Source organism: Grampus griseus, assembly GCF_964374135.1.
Source record: "Grampus griseus genome assembly, chromosome: 1".
Classification (NCBI taxonomy): Eukaryota; Metazoa; Chordata; class Mammalia; order Artiodactyla; family Delphinidae; genus Grampus; species Grampus griseus.
The window spans coordinates 114,889,079-114,907,610 of NC_139017.1; the positions used below are offsets into that span (position 1 = coordinate 114,889,079).

Sequence of the window (18,532 nt, forward strand, 5' to 3'; positions counted from 1 at the left end):
AGACTCAGAAGAATAAATAGTGCATAATACTATTTATGTGAGGGATAAATAAGAACAAGACCAATCTACCCAATTAGAAGTCAGAATAGTGGGTATTCTAGGTATGATCGTAGATAATGTTGCAATTAAAGGTCTGAACAGTGGATATCCTAGATAACTAGACCTGGCATAAACGGGACTTATTTGATGCTGGTGATGTTCTATTTTTAATGTGAGTTCTAATTTCATGGATTTGTAAAGTTTGTAAAAATAAATCCAGCTATATATTGTACTTTTGAACCATGCACTTTTTATGTGTATATGGTACTTCAACAAAATGCTTTTTATTAAAGTTTAAAAAGTTTTTCTTAATTTAACCATTTTAGACTTACTAATAAGATTTTTTAGCAAACTTTTTAATCTAAATGAGGAACTAGATACAAAACTTCCTGATCTATGAGATACATATTACAGTGTCTCTCCAGCTCAGTTAATCCAACAGTAGCCATGTCCATGATTAACTTTCTTCTAATAATAATAAATCACTCTTCCTGGGCAGACATGACCTAAGATGGGCTGATCATACTTCCTTGCTCTTCTTGGTAAAGTAATTATTCCTGGGGGAGGGAGGTTAGGTGTATGACTTGAGCTGGATCAATTGCAGTCGTTTTGGGGGAGTATTTCACAATGAAACTAGAAAAGAAAAGTCCTTTCTTTTCAGGTCACAAGACTGAATGAATGCCAGCCTGCTGAAGCTTGGACTCAAAAGATGAAGGATTTATCAAGATTGCTAGCGTGAGAGAATGACAGCAATATACAGAAAGAAGGACTCAAAAGGCTGTGGTATATGTGTGTGTGTATGTGTGTGTGTGAAAGAGAGAAAGAGAGAAAGAATAGCTTTTGAATCCCTAGATTCAACAATTCCTGAGGCCAATTCAATTCAATCCCAGCCTTTTCTATTGTTGGATTACTTGATCCAGTACTATAGTCCTCTTTTTTATTCATGTAGTTTAGGTTGAGTTTTGTCACTTGAAATTAAAATAGTCCTAATTCACAGAGTAATCAAACTATAGTCCCTCTCAGTTTTAGTCCTCTGGAACTCATTAATATTAATTGCCACATCCTTGAAGAAGTGTTCAGATATTCAAATAAAAATGGCTTTAGGTTAAAGAATACAATGTTAACTGGGGCCCAAAGAGAATAAAATCAAGCACGTTAGAAGTAACATAAGAAAGCAAAATTAAGATGACTTGGGTGAAGATCAGAAGATGCTGACAAGTCATATTAAAATAAGCTTTGCCAGAATCACATGCACATACCACACACACACATATGCACACATTCAAGTTAGACTCGGTTTTTACAAAAAGAAACTTTAATTTTTCACAGATACAGAACATAATTTTAAAATAAATTATAATTTTTTTTTACAATTAATGACTTTAAATGGTCCTGTTCCTCTTTGTAGGTATTATGATCTTGTATGTGTAACTTCATTCCAGACTTAAATAAAATACCCCCCTCAGGTTCAACTACTTCTCTTTTTCCTATGTTTTCTCATCTCGCACTGTTTACTCTTCTATGATGAGATTAAAAACTTTTTAATATGCAAAGCATTCACTTATTTTCTTTACTTACACCTGATCATTTCTTTCCTCTGATCTCTTAGTAAAGAGAAACAAAGTATTCTTGATGGATTATTTGGGGAAAATCCACCAATAGGAAGAAGAAACATTGGGCTACAGGAGGTCTAAGCCAACCCTGACTTTGGGAATGCATGCACAATGAGGAAGAGAAGGAATAGAAAAACCAAGATAGCAGAGTCAGGACAGCAAAAGTAGTAGTGTGAGAGTTTCCCAGGAGTTTGTGAGTGAGAGAGAACTAGAGATGATATGATACTCTGATTTCCCACAAGCTAAAATAAGATTTGAGTTTAGATTGATACTTCTGTCTGATCTTTGATTGGAACAGTGCAGTGTGTACTATGCACAGGCTGATAAGAGAAAATACACATAACACTAAAATCTGAGGTCATAAACAGGAAAGGCACACACCTCTACCCAGAACTGACCACACTGCATTAAGAGGGACTTTGACAAGGGAGAGCCATTGAAAAGTCAAGTCAATAACAGTGGAAGTATAAGGTCTGAAGGAAGAACCGATAATCAAAGATCACATCTGATCAGAAACAATGCTGAGCAAATCCCATTCTGGGTCCCAAGCAGCAAAGCCCATTTTAACAGAAGAGGGCAAGGATACTACTTGGGATGTTCAGACAGTGGGAATGACAGAGGTCAATCATTTCAAATATTTCATTTTAAAATAAGACAAGGGGGATGAGAAGTAGTATAGATCCTCTAGGATGTACCCAAACCGGAAGTAGCCATGTAGCTGACACCTTCAAGCTTCTACACCTCAAAAACATCTACTTGTTTCCTCAAGAGGCAAATCCTCTAAGAAGTCATCTGCAGCCCACAGCATCTGTCTCAATGCAGAGAGGTTCAGAACGTCCATGACAGGCTCCAGCTCCCACTCTGACGTATAATTACTAACCACAAAGATGTCAGAAGAACAAATCCAAGTTCTCTGTGAACTGCCTCTAGCTGCAATACAGAATTTAAAACCCAGAAATCTTAAAACAGTGGAAAATACAATTTTATGTTGATATAAATTATGAAAGTAATATCAAAAACTAGGAGCTTGGCAATACTTGTCCTGTTGGAGAATGTGGAGACAGAGATCTGGCCCCATAAAGGAATTTCTTCAAGAACTTCGCAAGTCAAGTTCTAATATCACTTCTAATTTTCATTTAGAACACACATAATAGATTCAATATGAGTTACAAACTAAAGATAACTAATAGATCCATACAAACTACTCTGAAATTGAAGAATTTTTAACACCCTTATATTAGAATCTATCATTTCCTTCAGCTTCCTTTTAAAGGTTATTCTCAGGATAAGTCTATTTTACTAGACTAGTTTAATGTTGATGTTTAATTCAGGCTTAGACTAGTTTATTTGTGGAACCACACTGCCTGGGTTCAAAGTAGGGCTCTGTCACTTCCTAACATTGTCAGTAAACTGGCAAATGCTTTACTCTGTGTGTTTTTGTTTATCTATCAAATGTGGTAATGACAGTATCCATCTCATAAGGTTGTTATAAGTATTGAATAAGAAAATCTATCACAGAGTGGCATGGATGTATATACACTACCAAACGTAAAATAGATAGCTAGTGGGAAGCAGCTGCATAGCACAGGGAGATCACCTCGGTGCTTTGTGACCACTAGAGGGGTGGGATAGGGAGGGTGGGAAGGAGGGAGATGCAAGAGGGAAGAGATATAGGAACATAATGTATATGTATAACTGATTCACTTTGTTATAAAGCAGAAACTAACACACCATTGTAAAGCAATTATACTCCAATAAAGATGTAAAAAAAAAAAAGAAAATCTATCACATATTTAGTGCTCAACTAATATTAGCTATCATTATATCCTCCCAACTGTTGTTTCCACCTCCAGGTTCTTTTTGACTCCAGTCTATTGTGCACATGGGCAGCAGATTAATTTTTGTGAAGCTTAACTTTGGTCACGTCATTACTCTTTCAAAAAACATTGCTGTGATTCCACATAATGCACCTAATTAATAAAACCACTTCATGCAAATGTAACTTTCTCACTTTCTCTCTCCCTCCAAAGATCCAGCCCTCCGCTAAACTAAATGACTCCATGCTTCCCATACACGCTGCCTTTTCCTTCATTGATGTATTGATTTATGTTGCCCCCAGGGCCTCAATATTTTCGCCTTTTTGTCCCTTCACTTACTGAAGTAGTCCTCCTCCTTGAAAGCCATTTCCCAGTACCACCCCAGGAATGAAATCTTCCCCATCCACTTTAATACAATTTTTTCCTTCTCTAAACTTTCAAAGCATATTATTTTTAATCATTTCTATTTATCATAATTGAGAAAGAAAAACGGAGCTGGAGGAATCAGGCTCCCAGACTTCCGACTGTACTACAAAGCTACAGTAATCAAGACAGTATGGTACTGGCACAAAAACAGAAATATAGATCAAAGGACAGGATAGAAAGCCCAGAGATAAACCCACCCACATATGGTCACCTTATCTTTGATAAAGGAGGCAAGAATATACAATAGAGAAAAGACAGCCTCTTCAATAAGTGGTGCTGGGAAAACTGGACAGCTACATGTAAAAGAATGAAATTAGAATACTCCACAAGACCATACACAAAAATAAACTCAAAATGGATTATAGACCTAAATGTAAGTCCAGACACTATCAAACACTCAGAGAAAAACATAGGCAGAACACTCGATGACATAAATCACGCAAGATCCTTTTTGACCCACCTCCTAGAGAAATGGAAATAAAAACGAAAGTAAACAAATGGGACCTAATGAAACCTAAAAGCTTTTGCACAACAAAGGAAACCATAAACAAGATGAAAAGACAACCCTCAGAATGGGAGAAAATATTTGCAAATGAAGCAACTGACAAAGGATCAATCTCCAAAAATTACAAGCAGCTCATGGAGCTCAATATCAAAAAAACAAACAACCCAATCCAAAAATGGGCAGAAGGCCTAAATAGACATTTCTCTGATGAAGATATACAGATTGCCAACTAACACATGAAAGAATGCTCAACATCATTAATCATTAGAGAAATGCAAATCAAAACTACAATGTGATATCATCTCACATCAGTCAGAATGGTCATCATCAAAAAATCTACAAACAATAAATGCTGGAGAGGGTGTGGAGAAAAGTGAACCCTCATACACTGTTAGTGGGAATGTAAATTGATACAGCCACTATGGAGAACAGTATGGAGGTTCCTTAAAAAAGTAAAAAGAGAACTACCATATGACCCAGCAATCCCACTACTGGGCACATACCCTGAGAAAACCATAATTCAAAAAGAGTCATGTACTACAATGTTCATTGTAGCTCTATTTACAATAGCCAGGACATGGAAGCAACCTAAGTGTCCACTGACAGATGAATGGATAAAGAAGATGTGGCACATATATACAATGGAATATTACCCAGCCATAAAAAGAAACGAAACTGAGTTATTTGTAGTGAGGTGGATGGACATAGAGTCTCTCATACAGAGTGAAGTAAGTCAGAAAGAGAAAAACAAATACCGTATGCTAACACATATATATATGGAATCTAAAAAAAAAAAAAAATGGTCATGAAGAACTTAGGGGCAAGACGGGAATAAAGATGCATACCTACTAGAGAATGGACTTGAGGACATGGGGAGAGGGAAGGGTAAGCTGGGACAAAGTGAGAGAGTGATAGTGTATATATAGATATATATACACTACCAAATGTAAAATAGATAGCTAGTGGGAAGCAGACACATAGTACAGGGAGATCAGCTAGGTGGTTTGTGACCACCTAGAGGGGTGGGATAGGGTGTGTGGGAGGAAGGGAGATGCAAGAGGGAAGAGATATGGGGATATGTATATATGTATAACTGATGCACTTTGTTATAAAGCAGAAACTAACTCACCATTGTAAAGCAATTATACTCCAATTAAAACATTTAAACAAATGTAATTATGTATTCTGTTCTTGTCACCCTTTTAATAAACCTAGCATGTTCCTTCAAAAAAATAAAAGAAATAAAAAAGGAAAAGAGGCTGTATAGATTTATTTGAATAATTTTTTGAACAAACTGTTATAAAAGGTGCATGATACTTAAAAGAGAAATAGAAATGGGTAATATTTGATACATTAAGAGCAGCTATTACTTTTAAATGTGATAAGCATATCATGCCTATATTTAATAAAAGACACATATGACCTTATGTGTATATATATTTAATTTAAATATATATATTTAAATGCATATTCATTTATGGATGAAATATTATGACTTCTCAGATCTTCTTCCAAATAATACAGGAGAGGAGAAAGTGGGTAGGCACAGATGAAACAAGATTGGCTATAAATAAAAAATTGTTGAAGCTATGTAAATGCAAATTCATTAAATTGTTTTGTCCACTTTTGCATAGGTTTAACATTCTCTAAATAAATATTTCTTTTAAAGAATATTTTAAAATAAACTTAACTACCTCTACAAGATAACTTTAAAGAATGAAAGAAGTTTGCATGAATATAAAAATAAAGCATGCTCTGTTTCTGGATAAAAACACTGGATATGTAAAGATGTATATCAACACTCAATATATAATTTTAATGTAATTTCAATCAAAGCACCAACAAGTCAAACACAAATACAAACAATCAAATAAAACACTAACAAGTTCATTTAGAAAAGGAAAAGTATATGTATAAAATAGTCCAAAACATGTGAGAAATGAATAATGAATATGACATCCAGTTGGTTATCAAGACATAACTGATTGCTATGGCAATTAAAACAATTAGACAATATGGTAATAAAAGCAATATTATAAAGGAATTGAAAAATACATTAATAGGACAAACTATAGATTGCAAAACTAAATACCCATATTTAGAAGGGAAAGATACAACTTTCAATAAAATATGTTAGCACATTCGCCTATTCATTTGGAACAAGGTGAATTAATAATTAATTTAAGATCTAAATGTTTATAAAAAGGAACCGGAAAGTTTTTTTAAAAGGCAGACTAAAGTAGCTTTTCTCTTTCATCTCTTCCTTCCTCTTGCCTGGAATACCAACAGTGCTTAGCATGAACATCTTGAGAATATAAAGATGAAAACCACATGTCTTAGTCAGCTTGGGCTGCTATAACAAGTTACCGTATTGGTTTACTTAAACAACAAACTTTTATTTCTCATAGTTCTGGAAACTAGGAAATCCAAGATCAAGGTGCTGGTAAATTTTGTGTGTGGTTAGACCCTGGTGTGTAGACAGCCAACTTCTTGCTGTGTCCTCATATGGCTGCAAGAGAGGTCATCTCTCTTGTGTTCTTTCTCACAAGGGCACTAATTGCATTCACGAGGGCTTCACCGTCATGACCTAATCACCTCCCAAACTTGCTCTGTCTCCAAACATCATCACACTATGGATTAAGGCTTCAACATGTGAATGGAGGGTGGGGGGCAAACATTACATCCATAGCCTTATGCTGAGGATCTCAGAACAGAAAGTCAGAAGGACACATGAAATTAATAACCTTCCACACTTGCCCAAAGCGGCCTACCTTCAAACTTTCTGTTACATAAGAAAAATCACCCTTGTGAGTAAATTGACATAGTTAGACTTCTGTTTCACATAGCCAAAAGCAATTGAATGTATAACAACATTCAGAGTTGTTATAACAACTATGAGAGAAGAACCCTATGGATGTTTTAATTCTTTATAAAATAAAATGTCAAAAAACAGAAAAATATCTTGAACAAGTGTAGTTTAATAAAATAAATGCCAGTGCACTAGAGTCTAATATTGTCGATAGTGGGCAAAAATAAACATTTCAAGTATCAATTATACTTTCTCAATAATTAGCCAAATCTTACCTGGTATCTGTCAGGAATTCAGCCTTCTAAGATATAGGGTATGTCATCCATGCACAACCCTTCTTCTTTCTCACTCAGCCCCATTGAGTCACACAGAATAAATGGCCGGGTGTTGCCATCCTTCCCATCCTTAATGAAATATGTTCTGTACTGCAGAGGAAAAAAAAGTAACTTTAAAAGTTCATTTTCTAAAAAACTGTGAATTGAAATGAAGTCTACATGTAATGAAATTGATCAGCAAAAGACTTTTCAAATATAATTAACTTGAACAAAGAAGCAAAGGCTGAGTGACCTAGAACAGACTCACGTTTTCAGATACCCCAGTTGTCTTAGACCCCACCAAGGCCTGGTTTGTTACACGGCCTCGGAAAACAGAGTTCACTGAGTTGAAAAAGCTAGACTTCCCAGCTCCAATTGGACCCAAAAGCAGAATTCGTATTTGGTGAACTAGGCCTCCATATGGTTCGGAAGTTCTTATAGCAGACAATAAGTTCTCCTTGAGCCTGTTTAGACAAGACAAGTTAAACAGTTGACTAAGGTTAGGTCACAAGACTCTACCATAAATTTTCCTAGAATTCAGTCTTTTTTCTCATATGTTATTATTTATTTTTGATTAGTATCTTGTATAAAAAGACACAAAAATATCTTATCTCAAATCCTATTGTAAAAGAAGTAAGAGTAACAGTTTTAACTAAAGACAATCAGACATAAAACCTTTCAGATTTAAGCATATATAAACCTTGGAATAAACAGCAATTATGTTAAACATGAAAATAAATTATCAATAATAAACTTCAAAAACCACAACATAATATGTGACTTTTGAGGTTTATAGAGGTAGAAAATTTCTAACATGTTCTTGAAGTTCATGATAGGTATTCCCCACCTGCCAACCACCCCTGCCCTGAAGTAGTTGAAACCAGCCATAGCTGTAAGAATTCTAAGCAAAAGTGTAGACATTCAGTCAAATAATTATTTCCTTTCAAGTATATAAAAACATTAGAAATGTCTTTCATCCACTCAGTGCTATTTTTGTTTTAACATTACTATTATGAAATATTTTATGATTATAAATATAACTTGTTCTTGGTGATCCACAAGTTACCTGCTATAATTTGCACTACGAATTTTATTGACAAAACCTATAGTAGAGAGGGGGGACCTTGAAGATGGCAGAAGAGTAAGACGCGGAGATCACCTTCCTCCCCACAGATACACCAGAAATACATCTACACGTGGAACAACTCCTACAGAACACCTACTGAACGCTGGCAGAAGACCTCAGACCTCCCAAAAGGCAGGAAACTCCCCATGTACCTGGGTAGGGCAAAAGAAAAAAAGAAAAAACAGAGACAAAAGAATAGGGACGGCACCTGCACCAGTGGGAGGGAGCTGTGAAGGAGGAAAAGTTTCCACACACTAGAAGCCCCTTCGCAGGCGGAGACTGCGGGAGGCGGAGCGGGGAGCTTCGGGGCCGCGGAGGAGAGCACAGCAACAGGGCTGCGGAGGGCAAAGCGGGGAGATTCCCGCACAGAGGATCGGTGCCGACCGGGCACTCACCAGCCCGAGAGGCTTGTCTGCTCACCCGCCGGGGCGGGCGGGGCTGCGAGCTGAGGTTCGGGTTTCGGTTTCAGACGGAGCGCAGGGAGAGGACTGGGGTTGGCGGCTTGAACATAGCCTGAAGGGGTTAGTGCACCACGGCTAGCCGGGAGGGAGTCCGCGGGAAAGTCTGCACATGCCGAAGAGGCAAGAGACTTTTTCTTCCCTCTTTGTTTCCTGGTGCGCGAGGACAGGGGTTTAAGAGCGCTGCTTAAAGGAACCCCAGAGACGGGCGCGAGCCGCGGCTGAAAGCGCGAACCTCAGAGACGGGCGGGAGACGCTGGGGCTGCTGCTGCCGCCACCAAGGGGCCTGTGTGCGAGCACAGGTCACTCTCCACACCCCTCTTCCGCGGAGCCTGTGCAGCCCGCCACTGCCGGGTTCCCGGGATCCAGGGACAACTTCCCCGGGAGAACGCACGGCGGGCCTCGGGCTGGTGCGGCGTCACGCCGGCCTCTGCCGCCGCAGGCCCGCCCCGCACTCCGTGCCCCTCCCTCCCCCCCCCCCCCCCCCCCGCCTGAGTGCGCCAGAGCCCCCGAATCAGCGGCTCCTTTAACCCCGTCCTGTCTGAGCGAAGAACAGACGCCCTCCAGCGACGTACACGCAGAGGCAGGGCCAAATCCAAAGCTGAGCCCCTGTGAGCTGTGAGAACAAAGAAGACAAAGGGAAATCTCTCCCAGCAGCCTCAGAAGCAGCGGATTAAAGCTCCACAATCAACTTGATATACCCTCATCTGTGGAATACCTGAATAGACAAGGAATGATCCCAAATTGAGGAGGTGGACTTTAGGAGCAAGATCTATGATTTTTTTCCCTTTTCCTCTTTTTGTGAATGTGTATGTGTATGCTCCTGTGTGAGATCTTGTCTGTATAGTCTTGCTTCCACCATTTGTCCTAGGGTTCTATCCGTCCATGGTTTTTTTAAAAAAATTTTTTAATAATTAATTTTAATTTTAATAACTTTATTATACTTTACCTTCTTTCTTTCTTTCTTTCTTTCTTTCCTTCCTTCCTTCCTTCCCTCCTTTAGACAATGAATCACCCCAAATTGAGGAGGTGGTCTCTGACAGCAAGATTTATGATTTTTCCCCCTTTACCTCTTTTTGTGAGGGTGTATGTGTATGCTTCTGTGTAAGATTTTGTCTGTATAGCTTTGCTTCCAACATTTGTCCTAAGGTTCTATCCGTCCCTTTTTAATTCAATAACTTTATTATACTTTATTTTATTTTTACTGTATCTTCTTTCTTTCTGTCTTTTTTCCTTCTTTCCCTCCTTCCTTCCTTCCTGCCTCCCTCCCTCCCTCCTTTCTTTCCTTCTTGCCTTCTTTCCTTCTTTGCTTCTTTCTTTCTTCCTTCCTTCCTTCCTTCCTTCCCTCCTTTCCTTCTTTCTTTCCTCATACTTCTACTAATTCCCTCTACTTTTTCTCCCTTTTATTCTGAGCCGTGTGGATGAAAGGCTCTTGGTGCTCCAGCCAGGAGTCAGGGCTCTGCCTCTGAGGTAGGAGAGCCAACTTCAGGACATTGGTCAACAAGAGACCTCCCAGCTCCACATAATATCAAACAGTGAAAATCTCCCAGAGACCTCCATCTTAACACCAGCACCCAGCTTCACTCAACGACCAGCAAGCCACAGTGCTGGACAACCTATGCCAAACAACTAGCAAAACAGGAACACAACCCCACCCATTAGCAGAGAGGCTGCCTAAAATCATAATAAGGCCACAGACACCCCAAAACACACCACCAGACGTGAACCTGCCCACTAGAGAGACAAGATCCAGCCTCATCCACCACAACACAGGCACTAGTCCCCTCCACCAGGAAGCCTACTGAACCAACCTTAGCCACTGGAGACAGACATCAAAAACAGCAGGAACTACGAACCTGCAGCCTGCAAAAAGGAGACCCCAAACACAGTAAGATAAGCAAAATGAGAAGACAGAAAAACACACAGCAGATAAAGGAGCAAGATAAAAATGCACCAGACCTAACAAATGAAGAGGAAATAGGCAGTCTACCTGAAAAAGAATTCAGAATAATGATAGTAAGGATGATCCAAAATCTTGGAAATAGAATGGACAAAATGCAAGAAACAGTTAACAAGGACCTAGAAGAAATAAAGATGAAACAAGCAACGATGAACAACACAATAAATGAAATTAAAAGTACTCTAGATGGGATCAATAGCAGAATAACTGAGGCAGAAGAACGGATAAGTGACCTGGAAGATAAAATAGTGGAAATAACTACTGCAGAGCAGAATAAAGAAAAAAGAATGAAAAGAACTGAGGACAGTCTCAGAGACCTCTGGGACAACATTAAACGCACCAACATTCGAATTATAAGGGTTCCAGAAGAAGAAGAGAAAAAGAAAGGGACTGAGAAAATATTTGAAGAGATTATAGTTGAAAACTTCCCTAATATGGGAAAGGAAATAGTCAAGTCCAGGAAGCACAGCGAGTCCCATACAGGATAAAAACAAGGAGAAATATGCCAAGACACATATTAATCAAACTGTCAAAAATTAAATACAAAGAAAGCATATTAAAAGCAGCAAGGGAAGGAAACCAAATAACACACAAGGGAATCCCCATAAGGTTAACAGCTGATCTCTCAGCAGAAACCCTACAAGCCAGAAGGGAGTGGCAGGACATACTGAAAGTGATGAAGGAGAAAAACCTGCAACCAAGACTACTCTACCCAGCAAGGATCTCATTCAGATTTGATGGAGAAATTAAAACCTTTACAGACAAGCAAAAGCTGAGAGAGTTCAGCACCACCAAACCAGCTTTACAACAAATGCTAAAGAAACTTCTCTAGATAAGAAACACAAGAGAAGGAAAAGACCTACAATAACGAACCCAAAACAATTTAGAAAATAGGAATAGGAACATACATATCGATAATTACCTTAAATGTAAATGGACTAAATGCTCCCACCAAAAGACACAGATTGGCTGAATGGATACAAAAACAAGACCCTTATGTATGCTGTCTACAAGAGACCCACTTCAGACCTAGAGACACATACAGACTGAAAGTAAAGGGATGGAAAAAGGTTCCATGCAAATGGAAACCAAAAGAAAGCTGGAGTAGCAATTCTCATATCAGACAAAATAGACTTTAAAATAAGGACTATTAAAAGAGACAAAGAAGGACACTACATAATGATCAAGGGATCGATCCAAGAAGAAGATATAACAATTGTAAATATTTATGCACCCAACATAGGAGCACCTCAATACATAAGGCAAATACGAACAGCCATAAAAGGGGAAATCGACAGTAACACATTCATAGTAGGGGACTTTAACACCCCACTTTCACCAATGGACAGATCATTCAAAATGAAAATAAATAAGGAAACACAAGCTTTAAATGATACATTAAACAAGATGAACTTAATTGATATTTATAGGACACTCCATCCAAAAACAACAGAATACACATTTTTCTCAAGTGCTCATGGAACATTCTCCAGGATAGATCATATCTTGGGTCACAAATCAAGCCTTGGTAAATTTAAGAAAATTTAAATTGTATCAAGTATCTTTTCTGACCACAACGCCATGAGACTAGATATCAATTACAGGAAAAGATCTGTAAAAAATACAAACACATGGAGGCTAAACAATACACTACTTAATAACGAAGTGATCACTGAAGAAATCAAAGAGGAAATAAAAACATACCTAGAAACAAATGACAATGGAGACACAACTACCCAAAACCTATGGGATGCAGCAAAAGCAGTTCTAAGGGGGAAGTTTATAGCAATACAAGCCCACCTTAAGAAGCAGGAAACATCTCGAATAAACAACCTAACCTTGCACTTCAAGCAATTAGAGAAAGAAGAACAACAACAAAAAAAAAAACCCAAAGCTAGCAGAAGGAAAGAAATCATAAAGATCAGATCAGAAATAAATGAAAAAGAAATGAAGGACACAATAGCAAAGATCAATAAAACTAAAAGCTGGTTCTTTGAGAAGATAAACAAAATAGATAAACCATTAGCCAGACTTATCAAGAAGAAAAGGGAGAAGACTCAAATCAATAGAATTAGAAATGAAAAAGGAGAGATAACAACTGACACTGCAGAAATAAAAAAGATCATGAGAGATTACTACAAGCAACTCTATGCCAATAAAATGGACAATCTGGAAGAAATGGACAAATTCTTAGAAATGCACAACCTGCCAAGACTGAATCAGGAAGAAATAGAAAATATGAACAGACCAATCACAAGCACTGAAATTGAAACTGTGATTAAAAATCTTCCAACAAACAAAAGCCCAGGACCAGATGGCTTCACAGGCGAATTCTATCAAACATTTAGAGAAGAGCTAACACTTATCCTTCTCAAACTCTTCCAAAATATAGCAGAGGGAGGAACACTCCCAAATTCCTTCTACGAGGCCACCATCACCTTGATACCAAAACCAGACAAGGATGTCACAAAGAAAGAAAACTACAGGCCAATATCACTGATGAACATAGATGCAAAAATCCTCAACAAAATACTGGCAAACAGAATCCAACCGCACATTAAAAGGATCATACACCATGATCAAGTGGGGTTTATTCCAGGAATGCAAGGATTCTTCAATATATGCAAATCTATCAATGTGATAAACCATATTAACAAATTGAAGGAGAAAAACCATATGATCATCTCAATAGATGCAGAGAAAGCTTTTGACAAAATTCAACACCCATTTATGATAAAAACCCTGCAGAAAGTAGGCATAGAGGGAACTTTCCTCAACATAATAAAGGCCATATATGACAAGCCCACAGCAAACATCATCCTCAATGGTGAAAAACTGAAAGTATTTCCACTAAGACCAGGAACAAGACAAGGTTGCCCACTCTCACCACTCTTATTCAACATAGTTTTGGAATTTTTAGCCACAGCAATCAGAGAAGAAAAGGAAATAAAGTGAATCCAAATTGGAAAAGAAGAAGTAAAACTGTCACTCTTTGCAGATGACATGATACTATACATAGAGCATCCTAAAGATGCTACCAGAAAACTACTAGAGCTAATCAATGAATTTGGTAAAGTAGCAGGATACAAAATTAATGCACAGAAATCTCTGGCATTCCTATACACTAATGATGAAAAATCTGAAAGTGAAATCAAGAAAACACTCCCATTTACCATTGCAAGAAAAAGAATAAAATATCTAGGAATAAACCTACCTAAGGAGACAAAAGACCTGTATGCAGAAAATTATAAAACACTGATGAAAGAAATTAAAGATGATGCAAATAGATGGAGAGATATACCATGTTCTTGGACTGGAAGAATCAACATTGTGAAAATGACTCTACTACCCAAAGCAATCTATAGATTCAATGCAATCCCTATCAAACTACCACTGGCATTTTTCACAGCAGTAGAACAAAAAATTTCGCAATTTGTATGGAAACACAAAAGACCCCGAATAGCCAAATCAATCTTGAGAACGATGCCACGGAGCGGCTGGGCCCGTGAGCCATGGCCGCTGAGCCTGCACGTCCGGAGCCCGTGCTCTGCAACGGGAGAGGCCACAACGGTGAGAGGCCCGCGTACCGCACAAAAAAAAAAAAAAAAAAAAAAAAAAAAAGTTCCACATTCTAATTAAATAAAGCAAATCATTCGAAAAATCAGATAGAACTGTATAAGATTACAGTAGAGTTCATTTATCCTCTATAGTTCCCTGTTTTTGAAATATTAATTAAAAAACAAAACCAGTGAAAGAGAAAAGCATGATCATTAGCAGTGATTTCACTCTGAAACTTTTTTCAAAGAAAGAAAAACGGGCAACTTTCTTCGCACACAGCTAGGAAACATTGGATGGCAGCAAGTCACTTACCGGTTTTTCAGAGTTGGACGAGGCTTCAACTGCTCTCTCTGATTTATGGAACCGCCACAGTTGGGACACTGAAGGTTCTGCTGAGATCAGTGGCTTCCTGTTCATAAGAAAGGAAAGTGAAACTCACAGCAGCAAAAAATCAGGAGACAGCAAGCCACCTGCTGTTAAGTTTCTTTTTCTCTACTAAAAAAGAGACAGCAGCAAACAATCAGGAGACAGCAAGCCACCTGCTGTTAAGTTTCTTTTTCTCTAGTAAAAAAGAGACAGAAAACAAGAAAAAAATAAAAAGATTCCTGTTGAGCACAGGAAAAAGATCTTTGGTCCCCTCTGCAGCCCACATCTAGACATGCATGAAATGGCAATTATTAATTAAAAATTGCGATAAAATTAATAGTTAATAATTTCTTGTGCATATAACTATGTATTTGGCACTGTGCACCTACCTGCATTTTCCTAGTTTCTGCTCAAAACAATCTCATACAGTAAACACTATTAGCATCCCTATTTCTCAGAGTATGAAAATAAAACTTAAGGACATTAAGAGACTTTGCCCAAAGTAATGGAGCTGATAGAGTGGTGCAGCCATCTGGTATTCAAAACCCAGACTCTGCACTGGAACAAACAGTTTATGATTTGGCTTTTCCTGAATGCATACGTAAGGCAGTGTACGGCCTCTTTTCCTGTTTATACATTCATTCATTCAATACAGACTTAGATCCTGGGAAGGAAAATGTTGAGTAAGATAAAACCACTGCCCTCAGGGACCATGCTGTGTACTCAGGGAGACAGTCGGGTACACAGACAATTATGTTAGGGAGACAGTCGGGTACACAGACAATTATGTTAGTGTGCCGAGGGCTACAAGTGGAGTAAGAACGAGATTGTCTGGGGACCAGGATGATGGTGGCCTCACCCAGTCTTAGTGCACTAGGAAAAAGCTTGCTAAAAGATCAAAGTTTAGACTGAGACATGAATTACAAGGAAGAAGTGAAGCAAGAGAGAGCACAGTGTTATGAGACCTCCAATTATTTTAGTCTGACTGGAATGGAGTGACAACATCAGATTGGCAGGCAATGAGGCTAGGGAGGTGATCAGGGTTTTAAAAGACGCAGACATAGAGAATGGACTTGAGGACACGGGGAGGGGGCAGGGTAAGCTGGGACGAAGTGAGAGAGCGGCATGTAGTTATATACACTACCAAATGTAAAATAGATAGCTGATGGGAAGCAGCCACATAGCACAGGGAGATCGGCTCAGTGCCTTGTGTCCACCTAGAGGGGTGGGATAGGGAGGGTGGGAGGGAGACGCAGGAGGGAGGAGATACAGGGATATATATATATGTATGTATAGCTGATTCACTTTGTTATACAGCAGAAACTAACAAACCATTGTAAAGCAGTTATACTCCAATAAAGTTGTTTAAAAAAATAAATAAACTGTACAAAATAAAAAATATATATACACACCTGGGGGGGAAAAAAGTCTTATTTAAATTGAATTTTTATCAGGAAGACAACATTCACACTCTAAAAGCAGGGGGTGGCATGGTCAAAATTGAACGTCTTAGAAAGAAAAGTGTATTTGTTGTTTCTTGCTTTGTAACAAATACCATAAACCTAGAGGCTTTGAAACAACTCACATTTATTATGGCACAGTTTTTCCATGGATCAGGAGACCAGTATGGCTCAAGTGGATTCTCTCCTCAGGGTCTCTCACTCAAGGTGTTGGCCAGGAGTGGTCTCATCTTTCTCTGGGAAAGCTCTTTCCGGTTACGGCAGAATTCAGTTCCGAGAAAATGTAAGACTGAGGTCCCCTGTTCTTTACTCGCTGCCAGCCTGAGGCCACTCTCAGCTCCAAGAGGATGCTCCCAGTTCCTTGCCAATGGTCTCACTCATCTGAGGCTTACAAGACATGGTGGCAACAGAATCCTCCAAGGCCAGCAGCAGAATGTCCCTCATGTCAAATCTCCTTCAGAGAGAGCCCCTTTCTTTTAAGGGTTTACCTGATTGCATCAAGCCCATCCACTGAAGATAATCTCTCTTTTAAAGCCAATAAATTAATCATGGAAGTGGTATCCCATCATTTTCAGATCTCTCTCACACTCAAGGGTAGAGAGTTACACAAGGGTGTAGGTCATGGGGGGGCCATCATAGATTTCTGACTATCACAAAGGGCAAGACTGAGATCAAAGAGACCACTTTTTAGCCTTTTGCATTTATTTATTTATTCAATCATTCGTCCATTCATCTATCAGTCCTTTTTTTTTCTTTTTTTTTTGAAGTATAACTGATTTACAGTACTGTGTTAGTTTCAGATATACAGTATAGTGATTCAGTATTTTTGCGGATTATGTTCCATTATAGATTATTATAAGATAAGGGGTATGATTCCCTGAGCTATACAGTAAATCCTTGTTGTGTATCTATTTTATGTATAGTAGTTTGTTTCTGTTATTCCCATAACCCTACTTTGTCCACCCTCTCTTCCCTCTCCCCTTTGGTAACCCCAAGTTTATTTTCTATGTCTGTGGGTCTTTTTCAGTTTTGCATATAGTTTTATTTTTTATATTCCACATATAAGTGATATCATGTAATATTTGTCTTTCTCTGTCTGACTTACTTCATTAAGTATATTACTCTCTAGGTCCATCCATATTGCTGCCCATTTACTCTTCTTATTCCTGTGTTGTATATCTGAAACTATCATAACATTGTAAGCCAATTATACTTCAATTTAAAAAAAATTTTAGTCAAACAGGAAAAAAAAAAGATTCCCAGGTCTGCCTAGAGTAAGACTCTAAATCCTAGACTCAGGCCTTAAAGACTGAAATGGCCTAAGTGTTTTGTCACTTGAGTTATTCCTGTAGCTGAATAGGGGGGCCACCTCCAAAAGCAGTGAGCATCCCCCACACTGTGTGTAGTTAGGAAGACCAGAGAGCCACGGCTGCCTCACCCGGGGGACAGAAAGGTATGGCCCTGCCTTCCTTCTCCTTCTTCGTGCTTCCTGTTGTTCTGCAGCCTCTTCCAGACACAGACTCAGAGTCTCTAGCTTCCCAGTACTGTCTTGCTTTGAACATTTTGTTTTCTTTCCACTTATTTTGCTTCCTCATCCCATAATGCCTTCCTTTTCTATTTTCTTCCTCCTTAGCATTTTTCCTTCCTTGGCTTTCTTCCTTCTCCTCTGTGGTTAGTCTCCACTTCTGCTTGTTATTCCTCAGCTGCTTAATATACATTTGAAGAATGAATTAAATTAAACAGGTGAATGACAATTTAGAAACCCCCAAGGTTAAAGAAGAGCCTGGTCATGACCATTGTGACCCATTTTCTAAAGAGAAAGTAGAGCATATTTAAAGAAAAATGTCTCTTTGAGAAAATAAAAATAATGAAAAATATTTTCCTATGATTAAATAATTTCCTTTCCTTATGATTAAACACACAACTGTTCATTTATTGATTTCTTATTATTCTGCATTGTAAATGAACAGTGAACTGATTTTAATATGATACTCAGACTTAGGCTCAGGAAGAACAGTCTACAATGCTTATGTAATTTCACATTTGGGGCTACAATAAACTGTGGTATGAAAAATGTCAAA

At 38.4% G+C, this 18,532-nt stretch overlaps 1 protein-coding gene across 1 annotated transcript in view; it reads right to left on the reverse strand.

Annotated features, from left to right (window-relative positions):
- Window positions 1-18,532, reverse strand: part of LOC309829471 (interferon-induced protein 44-like) — a gene marked incomplete at both ends in the record, with an annotated part of 52,118 nt that overhangs the window by 25,859 nt on the left and 7,727 nt on the right. The window contains 6 exon segments of the mRNA XM_082665405.1: window positions 2,409-2,549; window positions 2,552-2,582; window positions 7,485-7,502; window positions 7,506-7,634; window positions 7,792-7,987; window positions 14,938-15,014. Of these exon segments, the coding sequence (XP_082521531.1) occupies window positions 2,409-2,549; window positions 2,552-2,582; window positions 7,485-7,502; window positions 7,506-7,634; window positions 7,792-7,987; window positions 14,938-15,014 (592 nt within the window).